This window comes from Fukomys damarensis, unplaced genomic scaffold, assembly GCF_012274545.1.
Source record: "Fukomys damarensis isolate Sample0158 unplaced genomic scaffold, DMR_v1.0_HiC HiC_scaffold_35, whole genome shotgun sequence".
Classification (NCBI taxonomy): domain Eukaryota; kingdom Metazoa; phylum Chordata; class Mammalia; order Rodentia; family Bathyergidae; genus Fukomys; species Fukomys damarensis.
This window is the reverse complement of record NW_022900947.1, coordinates 42,646,544-42,658,300: the sequence shown is the minus strand read 5'-3', so window position 1 is coordinate 42,658,300 and position 11,757 is coordinate 42,646,544. Positions and strand designations below refer to the sequence as shown.

General features: G+C 37.7%; 1 protein-coding gene across 1 annotated transcript in view; it reads left to right on the top strand.

Annotated features, from left to right (window-relative positions):
• Positions 1-133: 133 nt before the first annotated feature.
• The window catches only part of Ppat (phosphoribosyl pyrophosphate amidotransferase), a 37,259-nt gene continuing 25,635 nt past the window's right edge, over positions 134-11,757 (top strand). The window contains exon 1 of the mRNA XM_010640294.3: positions 134-420. Coding sequence (XP_010638596.1) covers positions 293-420 — 128 coding nt within the window. The 5' untranslated portion in view covers positions 134-292. The remainder of the gene's footprint in view (positions 421-11,757) is intronic.

Genomic DNA, 11,757 nt, shown 5'->3' with positions numbered 1-11,757 from the left:
GGGGTGGGGGGGGGGGGGGGGGGGGAATAGCTCCACCCCCATGGAATACACGACTCCTCCCCTCTCCCTTTGCTCTCCTGGTTTGGTGGGCGCCGGGAGTCGGGGCGGGGCGACGAGGCCACGCCCACTTAGGGGTCAGCGCGCGCCGCCGCAGTAGCTGGTGTGGAACTACGGGGAAGGAAGAGGCTGCTTCGGGCGCCAGCTTCCGAAGCGTCGGGACGGAGCTGGCACCTGGTTGGTTCTTGGACCTCGGCCGCGGCGGGAGGTCTCTCCACGTGCTTTCTGCTGCGACATGGAGTTGGAGGAGTCGGGCTTCAGAGAAGCATGCGGCGTGTTCGGGTGCATCGCTTCTGGAGAGTGGCCCACGCAGTTAGATGTGCCCTATGTGATAAATCTAGGACTCGTTGGGCTGCAGCACCGGTGAGCAACAGGGTGAGGGGTAGAAGTGGGGGTGAAGGGCAAGCGCTTCTACATCTCCGCCAGTCGCCTCCCGCCTGCAGTGTTAGCAGTCTCGTGAGCTTCCGGGGACCTGGAGGAGGGAGGTCTCTTATCTGGACGGGTACCTGCTTAGGGCATGGGACAGGTTGTTGAGGGGTGGGGAGACCTTGCCCCTCCCTGGTCGCCCACGCTCCCAGTCCCAGATCCCCGTTATGGGCCCCACCCACCTACCTCTCACCTCCCTCGGAATGTGTGCACCTCTCCTGAGTCTAGCCAGTTAGTTGGGCTCCAGTTTGCTTGGACTAGCCAGGTCCTGGAGGAGCGGAGTCTAATCTCCTGAGCCTTGTGCAGTTCCTGTGATAGGTTTGTGTAGGGGTGGTGGCTGGTCCCAGTCCTGCTACACCTTGAGGTTCTCGCGCACTCGGAGTCTGTTTGTCAGAGCTGTTGAGTAGATTGAAAGTAGTTACAGCTCTGCAAACTTGAGGATCCCAGCGTTAGGACCCTGGAAAGCAGAATTAATTGATGTTCAAAAGGAATTACTGTAGATCTCATATAAATTAACACAAAATAGGCCAATCACAGGGAATAGATTGATAATTAAACATTTTATTTTTTAATTGAGTTTATTGGTACATTTTAGGTATGCAGTACAGTTACATTCATTATTGGGATCTTGCACCCTTACGTGACAGGTTTTGGTTCTTATTTTTTCCCCTTGTCCCTGCCCTCCCTTCACCTCCTCCTCCCCTCCCCATTCACAAGCACTTTATTTCCATTTTTTCATTTTCTCATATTTTTTCCTTTTCCCTTATTACCTTTCCCCTACCCTTCCCACTTTCCCTACACCTTTGCCCTTTTCTTCCTATTTCACATTGTCAATTATCTCATTAGGATCTTATGTACTATTACAGTTTTTCACAGGAGAGACATTTTAAATGAGTGAAAACTTTGGTAGTAAGGTGCCAAAACTAAACGCCCTTCTTTAAAAGGGAAAGAAGGTAATACTGTGTATTATGATACACATTGATTTGGAAAAATTGGAGATCCCTTCGAGATCAAAAATAAAAACAAAAAAAAGCATTCTTGCTTCCATGATCTATTTCTTACTACTTGATCTGATTGGAAGTTGATATAAATTACTCAGTTCGTGTAAGAAGCACAAATCTAGGTTTGGCGTTATTGAAGTCTTGCAAAGTTTCAATAGGCAATTCAGTAGCAAGAACTTGCAGAACAATTAAAGAACTGGCCAGTAACAGCAGTATGAGTGTAACTTGTATAAATGTATTCCAACAGATTAGCTTTTTGTTTCAGAATCTCACATACTTCAATATGAGTTTAAAGTAACTCAGAATCTGGGATGTATCAAAAATTTTTTTCTTTTTTTGAAACAGGATCTTGCTATATAGTTCAGGCTGGCCTCAGACTCAAAATGATCCTCTGCCTCAGCCTCCCAAGTGCTGGGATTACAGGCATGTGCCACCACACCCAGCCAAGAAGTACTTTAAACGCCAATAATATTGGCTAATTGTGTGACTGTAATAGGTTACTCTTTTCAGAAATTACTGAGAGATTGTATAATCCAAGGAGAAGTTAAAATCTGAGTGGTCATGTATCTGAGCGATATTATGGTTTAGATCACCGATGGCGAACCTTTTAGAGCTTTTAATAATAGCACTTCGCAGCCCACATGTTCATAGGTTGAGTGGCACTGGTTTAGATCATTCTTAACTTAATTTTTAGTATTCTTTTCGTGGAATAGTAACGGATCTAGGGATCTTCAGAGTTACCTAGCAGGAAATATACAAACTTAACTTTTTTTAACTGTTTACATTTTAGTAAAAATTACCTAGTTCTTTTCATCCTCGTTTCTCTTCTTTAAACATATGTCTGAAGAAAGAGGGGCTTATTTATTACTTAGATGTTGACACATAATTGGAATTCTAACATTTTTTTAGAGAAATTCTTGGTATACTTTGGAATAGTGTTCCTGTTTTTTGTTGTTGTTGTTTTGTTTTGTTTTTTTTGTGGTACCAGGGATCGAACTCGGGCCCTTGTGCTTGCAAGTTAGGCATCGGAACCACTGAGCCAAATCCCCGCGCCCTAGTTTCTGTTTTTAAGTTGAATATAACTTGATTCCTAGCTATATGTACCTGCTTTCTACAATTGGTTTTCTGCAAAAGGATTATGCGATTAGATAATGCATGATGGGGTAATAAAGATAGGATTATATGTTAGTAAAGCAGTAATGAGTATAGGATTATTTTATGACGCAAATGCCTTGAAAAAATGATAAAAGATTTCCCTAGTGTAGGTGTGGTGTCATTAAGGCAAAGCAAGGTGGGACTGGTTCTTGCTTCTATTCCTACCTATTCAAAATTTTAAATGAACAAGAAGTCTTTGCCCTTTGGGAGAATTAATTTGAATTTGAAAATTAGTGAAACTCCCTTATGTCTAGAAAATATAATTGCTGCTCTAAAACCAGAGGAAAGGGCCAGAATAAGTTTCAAAAATAACTGAAGAGGGGGATGAGTATTGGAGATTGAACCAAGGCTTCACTTGTTAAGCACACATTCCACTCCTGAATGCACCAGAAAGAACTAATGTACTGTATTTACGTGGTGTTTAGGGAAAGGATGTTAAAACAGGAGTCTTGGATAGGTTGTCACAGCTTAAGCTGTGGTGGAATTAGTTACCACTGTAACTTGCTACAAACCTTGTTCTGTTGCCAAAGGTTCCAATTCTATCTTCCCATCTACTAAATGGTTAATATTAAAATAACAGCAAAAAGTTTATTTTTTTTCCCTCCATTGTTGAAGGAATGAATCTTACACATTTTATTAACACAGAATTTTTCAATGAGACTTGTCATTTTTGTATTCTTTATTTTTGTCTGAAATGAAACATTTAGTCTTGAGGGATAAGTGAATGAATACCTGAAAGTTACAGCATGTGTACTTTACATGGTGATCAGTTTCTATGCAATCAGATACCGGATATTGAATCCAGATGAGTTCATCCATAATTACTTCTTTTTAATAATTGTTCTGGCTAGTTGCAGCTTTATTCCATAGCTTTTGTTTCCACCAAAGGGGATTTTAATTGTCCCTTTGCCGTGAGTTGTCTGTGATTGTGTACACATGTGTTCCTACCAGATTGATGTAATCACCAATTGCTTTTTTGGTCCTGAAAATATCAGTTTAGTAGTTTGCAAACCAGACACTCCCATGTAAATCAGACAGTTTCACATTTAAACCAGAGTTGTAGTTTATGGAGAATACAATGGTCTGGACATACAGTATTTGAAAATTCTATTAAAAGACTTAAAGAGGGCTGGGGATTTAGCTAAGTGGTTCTGCTGCTTGCCTTGCAAGCAAGGACCTGAGTTTGATGCCTGGCATAAAAAAAAAAAAAAAAAGACTTAAAGAAATTTCAGACTTTACCCATGAGTCAGTTGGTTAACACCCCCCGCCATCATGGATTGGTTGTGTTTTATCTTTTGGAAACATGACCTCACTGAGGTATTACTGAGGTGGTGGAATAAGGTGGGGCCTAGATGAAGGCAGTTAGGTAACTGGGAATTCTGGGCTTCCCAGTTGTGGACTTTAGGCCTCCTGGACCGTGAGCTAAGTAAACCTTCCTTTATAAAGTACTTCACCTCAGATATTTTGTTACAGCAGCATGGAATAGACTGATAATGTCAAACTTTGTTACTCTGAGATGAGCATGCCCTTCCTTCCCTGACTTGCCTCTTCCCTAGGTTAAGAATTAAATTTAACAACTAATGAACATTTTCATACCTCTTTCCAAAACTTATGAAATTTACCTGAAGTTGACTGTCCTGTCTAAAGAAACATGCACTAGAATCTTTTGGTTCTGTTATCCTTTGAGGAAACTGGTGTGTAACAATCTGAGGAATAGCTTTCTTAAGAGACAGACACTGATTCTGCAGAGTATATATTATCAGTAGGAAGGCACTTAGGAGAAAGAAAGGTGCTCAGACAAAGCTCTGTGGAATTAGTTCCCAGTTATCTTCATTTAGTGTTCTGGAGAACACAGGAGGTTGTAGAAAACTATGTTAGATACTTTATTTTGACTTTTATCTTTTAATGAAATGGATCAAATATATTAAAATTCCTATAGGGTTTTACCTGTATACCCATGTAGTTTGTCTCCTATATCTAAATTGTGATTTTTTTATTTGAGCAAGCAGCTTATTTTAAAACTGTCCAAGCTGACTTATTTTAAAACTGTCCTAGCCTGGGGTCGTGGCATATTCCTATAATCTCAGCATGCTGGAGGCTGAGGCTGCAAGATCACCAGTTAAATTCAAGACCACCCTGAAATGTGTAGAAGGACCCTGTCTCTGAAAAACAAAACAAAAACCTGTCCTTGCTAATCATAGATAGAACTGGTATGGTAGAGACTAACTGCTCCTATGTTAGTATGTAAGGAGTACACTCTGAAATTAAAAAGTATAGTACATACATTAACCAACAGCATAACTTTATAGTCACTATTAAGTATTTCATACTGTACATAATTATGGATACTATACTCTCTTGCAAGTGGCAGTGAAGGTTTATTTATACTAGTGTCCCCATGAACGTGTGAGTACTGCTTTGCCCTGTGACAACATGATGACTACGGTGTCATTAGGTAAGTTTTTCACTTCCATTATGACCTTATGGGACCAGTGTGGTACATGTCACATGTCATTGGCAAAAATGTCCTTATGCAGCACCTGACTGTACTCAAAATATGTTTGTTGTGCTCCTGTGTACGTAAGAAGCATTGTAGTCGACACTGGGAGTTATGAATGAATTACACAGAGCAGATGGGATTCTTGCCTGCACCTCTAGAGCGGCACTGTAGACCATTAGCTCAAGAGCACAGGCTTCCTGAGCCTTAGTTTCCTCGTCTGTGAATCACGTATAAATGGTGATCCCTACATCTCAGGATTGTAGTAAGAACTAAATTTATTAATATGTGTGAAGTGCTTAGAACAGTGCCTGGATATATGCACGTCCTATGACCTTGCCTCCCACTTCTTGGCCTGTTCTCAACAGAAATCACATGTGTGTGCATTAGGAGGCACACAGTTATTCCTAGTAGTCCTAGTCTGGAAACAACTGGAATGTCCAACAGTGCGCTAGATAAAAATAAATAAGTGGTGGTAGAATGTGTATTCTCACATTGGAATTTTCTACAGTAGTAAAAACAACCTCTTGTTACAAGTAAAATTGTGGATACATTTTGTAAATACTGCATGAAAGAAGCTTGACACTTAAAAACCCATACTAAAAAAATACATACTGTTTGAATCTTTACTCTGTAGTGATAAAGTCAGTGGTCATTTTTATGGGGGCGGGGCCTGGAGCGCTAGAGAAATGTGGTGATTTGCATTGTTGAGTAATTAAGGTTAGGGAATAGAACTCAGGTTTTCTGATTTTCAATCCTGTGCATTTTCTGTTGTGTGGTCACCCATTTACATCCATGGTTTCATCCATTTGAAGGTTGAAAAAAATTTTTTTCTTGTCATTCTCTAAACAGTACAGTTAACAAGTATTTACAGAGCACTTACATTAAGTATTGTAAGTAGTATAGAGATGATTTAAAATATATAGGAGGTTTAAAATGTGTGGGAGTTGTGCTCACTTCGGCAGCACATATACTAAAATGTGTGGGAGTTTAAAATACTGTGCCTTTTTATATAAGGAATTGAACATCTGTGCACTTTGATATAGGTCCTGCAACCAGTCCCCCTGGCGAATACTGAGGGATGACTACTGCATTTTTCTCTATATTATGCTTCTTTTCTGATAGCTGATGAACCAGTGCTGAATTGCAATTCATAATTAATTTGGTTTCAGAGTATGACTTATTTTTAGATTTATTAAATTATCATACTTATTACTACCTTTGGAGAAAAACAAAATTTAGAGCTAGTTTGTGGATTTTTTTTTTCCCTTTTGTATAACTGTCTTCTGATAACAGTTGCTTTTTAAAGTATAATTTAAGGGCAGATGATTACTGCAGTTACCTGACTTTTAAGGAAAGTTTCTATTTTCTTTCACTGTTACTTTGACAAGAGCAGGACTAGATATTTGTAATCAGGAAAAAGCAACCAAACTTTTCACAGTGTAGACAAATTTTGTCATTTCTTAGGTTTTTACCATCCTGTGCTTTCCTCTTGATGGTCAAAGTTCTTTTGACTTTTGGTGTGACCTTCAAATAATTCTGAAATGAACAAAAACAGGAAAAGAACCATTATATAACATCTTTTGATAATACATTTGTTTTCAAGCACTTAAGTATACCAGATAGAGAATGTAAGTGAAAAAATGAAGAATAAATTGAATTAAGAACATTTTGGTGTAAGTTTTAGAAATAAACTGAAATTCATATATAATTAATATTTTTGTAGTAATTTTTGAATATAAAATGTTAGGATATTGTTGATAGTCTTTTTTTCTTGTTAAAATGCAAAGAGGAAAGTTTATGGTGAAAACAAAAAAAATTTTTTTGAGACAGTCTCACTATGCAGTCCAAGCTGGCCTTTAACTCGCTTTGTAGCCCAGGATGGCCTTGATTTGAGCTCACAGCAGTCCTCCTGCCTCAGCCTCCTAAGTGCTGGGATTATAAGCATATGCTATCACATCTGGCTGTGTAAATTTTGTTAATGTTAATTCAAAGGTGACCATGTTTTCATCTGGCATTTCTAAGAGTTGGTCTTACTGGGATGCATTCAACTTCTTTGTAAAATATAATTGTTCCTCAAGGGTTGCCATTTTTCTTTTGCAATAATTTTATATGTATTTCAAATTTTTATATTTGGTGTGATGTTTTCATTCTCTATTTCAAAACTTGCATTAGTCTTCTGGCAGTTTCATCAAATATTTCTGTTTCTTATGATCCCATCAAGCACTTGCTTAAGTGTTTCTTCAGACTATATGTATAGTAGTGGGATCGCTGTTCTGACTGCAACAGAAAAGTGTTTTCGAGCCTTTGTTACTCATTATTATGATGTGTAAGTGACTTCTAGCATCATCTAAAGGAATGTGATTACTTGTAAATCAACAGAACAAGATTTGTAATTATTCAAACATTGATAATTTTTATGTTTGAATATCATTCATTTGAAATACCTGGATTGGCATAAAGTGTGGAGAATTAATAATTTATCTCATTATGAGGGTTGAAATTTTTATCATACATCCATATTCAACAACCAACTGTTCTAAAACTCACAAGGCAGACTGGTTTCCATCGATGGATGATCTTCATTAGAGGTTTTTTCCTTTTGTGGTACTGGTGATTGACCTTTACCACTGAGCTATGTCCCCAGCATTATTTATTTGACAACAGGGTCTAGCTAAATTGCCAGGGCTGGCCTTGAACTTGAAATGCTCCTTCCTCATCTTCCAAACTAGCTGAAAATACAGGCCTACACCACCACACCCAGCACTAATTTCTTTTAACAAGTATGAGTAGACATTTTTCTTTCCTCCTATAACATATTCTCTCTACCAACCTGGGTATAATAAGGAAGCATTTGGAGATCTACCCTACAACTATTTAGAAGAGTACATATTAAATGTAAATGTCAAGCTAACATTTATTCATTTTATCTATCTATTTTCTTTTTGGTACCTGGGATCCAACTTGGGACCTTATTCTTGCGAGGTAGGCTGGGAAACCACTCAAGTTAACATTTACAATTAAACAATTTAGACCTTCCACTTGATCCAGTGATACTTTGTGATATGATGGGGTTGCCCACTTCTCACGTAGTAGTCTTGGTGTTTTCCACAAAGGAACATTTTAAATAAGTTCACAAAGCTACTATTGCCTCCTGCAGTTGAAGATTATGCCAAAAACTAGTACCAGGACTGGATTCCAGCCTCAAAGCAGTAACCTTGAAGCTAAAAGCATTTGCTATCCTAAACCAAAATTTTTATTGGCCTTGTAGAATTTACCTCCTTCAAAATCTTGGAAGTATTCTGCTAAATTTAGCAGCATGCTGTACTTGGGAATATGATAGTCTTTTCAGACCTATGTTGGTAACATCTTTCATTGTAACATTTTAGCCCTTGACAATAAAGGCTTTTATGTCTGTCTTCATTTCATTCTAATTGTAACTAAGAATGGTTCTTATGTAGATAAACCAAGATTTAGTAGTATAGTGGTTTTCATATTGAGAGATTACAGTATGTCAGTGATGGTGAACCTTTTAGAGCTTTCAGTGATGCAAACAGCCACTGGTTTGTATTCACCGAGAAGAGTTGACTAGGCCAGTTATGAAAACCAGGAACTGGTGGTGAGTAGCCTGATAAATGCACATAGATTTATTCTGGTGTATGTGTGGGCTGTTTCAAGTTGTTGGTTACCTTAGGGAAAGCACCTGTGTACATATTGGAGTTCTTAGGTCAAGTCTAGAAAGGTGTGATAGTATTATAGTACTGTATTCATCTTAGTTGTACTTTCTATACACTGGGACATTATTTTTATTTTATTTTATTTATTTATTTATTTTGACTTTTTGAGACAGAGTCTCAGTATGTAGTTGAGACTGACCTGGAATTCACTGTGTAGCCCAGGTTGGTCTCAAAGTCACAGTGATCCTCCTGCCTCAGCCTCCTGAGGGGACATTATTTTTAAAAAATATTGTATAGAGTCGTGCATTTGATCCCCGATACCAAAAAAAAAAGCATATATATATATATAGATATATATATGTATATATCTATATCTATCTATCTATCTATCTATATATATATATATATATAAAATATAGTTCATGCCTAAATATTTTGAACAATATAGATGCTTAAGAAGCTGGTTACAGTGTAACACTAGACAATAGTTTATATCAACAGACTAGTATAGTAAAATGTGTTTATAATCATTACTCTCAGTAATGTTCTGTAAAATTGACATGAATACTCCACAGTTGCTTTTAGGGAAAATATGGGGTTAGGTTTCTGTAAGCTTCTGGTTATGACATTTTCAGCAGCAGATTAATATATAACTTTGTGTGTGTTTCTGTTTAAAAATAATAGTTAATGATTCATTAACATTGAGTTCACAGGTTATTGAGTGTATTTTCTCCATCTGGTATGTCATAGCTTTCTTGCTTTTAAGAACAGTAGGTATCACTCTTGGTGGCCTTTTAAACAGCAAGGATCATCCTAAAAAGCTAAAGAAATGTAAAAAACATGCATACACAGTAAAAAGGACTGGTTGACAGGAGGAAATGTGAAAGGAAACAGTGTTCCTTATTTGACCTCAACTATGAGTGTGTGCTCCAGCTGACTCAGATTTCTTTGCTGCCCTATGAATGTCCACAGATGATCCTGAAAACCATGGAAGTGTTGATTTCACCATTTCAAATACATTTTAGTGAGTAGACAAATAAATACAGAACCTTCGAATAATAGTCAACTATATCTGATTGCAACAACAAAACTAAATATGCTTGAATAATAGATTGTTAACCTGGATTTTTGCAGAAAAGTAGCAATTCTTTCCTTATCTGTAGAAAACTTCAATTAAAAATTGTCTTGTGTATTTAAAAAAAAAAATCAAAAGGAAAGAATATGGTGAGATATCTTATAAAAACATCAGCCGAAGTTGGTATTGCCACAAAATAGGCTTGCAGAGTGATGGTACAAAGCAGCGGAGGTGTGGGAGAAAAGGTGTACTGGGTAGTGCTTTCTAGTTACTGGTGAGATTATAAAGTAGTATAGTCACTGTGAGAAATAGGTAGTTCCTTAAAAAGCTAAAGATACCAATGACCTGGCAGTTTCATTCTTCTGTGTATATATTCATGAGAAATGAAAATCCTCTTCACATATGAACAGCTACTGTGGAAAAACACTGGCAGTTCTTACAAAAAGTAAACAATTACCATACAGTCCAGTAATTTTACTTCTGTGTGTCCAAGAATTGAGAATAGGGATTCACATGGTTGTGCATCCTTTCATTAGCAGCATCATTCACAATAGACAAAAAGTTGGAAAACCATTGAGAGTTGAGTAGATAAACAAAATGTAGTATATCCGCGTAGTGAGATATTACTTAGCTTTTAAAAAAAAAGAAATTCCAGGCTGGGGATTTAGCTCAATGGTTCCGGTACCCGATCCCCGGTAAAAAAAAAAAAAAAAAAAAAAAAAAAAAAAATCTGATTTATGCTACACCGTGGATGAACCTTGAAAACATGCTAAGATAAATAAACCAGACACAAAAGGGGAAATAATCATATTATTCTGTTTCATGAGGTACCTAGAATACTTTAGTTAATAAAAATGGAAAGTAGAATAATTGTTACCACAGGCTAGTGGGAAAAGGAAATGAAGAGTTATTCTTTAATATATACAGAGAGTTAGTTCGATATGATGAAAAAGATCTGGAGATGGAATGAGATGATTGCGTGACAGTGTGTGTACTTAATGTCACTGAACTGTGTACTTAAAAATTGGTAAAATTGGACCGGGGATTTAACTCAGTGGTTCTTCTGCCTGCCTTCCAAGTGCAAGGACTTGAGTTTTATCCCCGGCACTAAATAAACAAAGTAAACAATCAAAAATGGGTAAAATGATAATTCTACATTATGTGTACTTAACTACAGTGAAGGAAAACACTTGTATAATAACAACAGTATTCATATGAGTCAAAATGTGGAAATAACCAAATGTCCATGATTAGTGAATGGAGAAACAACATACTATCATGTATCTAAAATTTGCAGAATAGATGTACAGTACGTTAGTGGTTGACAGGAGCTGCAAAGGAATGGTCAAGCAATGAGCTTCTTAGAGTGGTCAGAATGTTCTAAAATAACTCTTGGCTTTATAGTCCACAATTACAGATTTGATTGGGTGAATTTGATGATGTAAGTTATCTTTTAAAATGGTATGGAAGTGTTTGAGAGTAGAATAGAATAGGGAGATAGAAGGAAGACAGGCCAAGTATAGAGGCAATGCAGTGACTGCTGGGAAGAGTTAAAAGGAACTGAGGAGCTGAACGGCCCTGTTCTGAGGTTCTTTGCCCAGTCAGTGGAATCAGGATTTATCACCAGCTAGGAACTCCTTGAAGCCTGAGTTTCTGTCAGTGTGATTGGTTATATCATTGGCAATAAGGCCAAAGTGTCTCCAGCTCCTCTCCTCTCAGAGTTCTCACCGTCTGGGCAGGCTTTCTAGAGACTGGTCTCCACCCTGAGGCTGTCTAGAAGCCACCTAATGTGGCCTCTGCATAACAGACTTCTGTCACTGAAAGTCCCAAAGGTTTTTGAAGGTCTACTGGAAAGGGACCAAGAGCAGA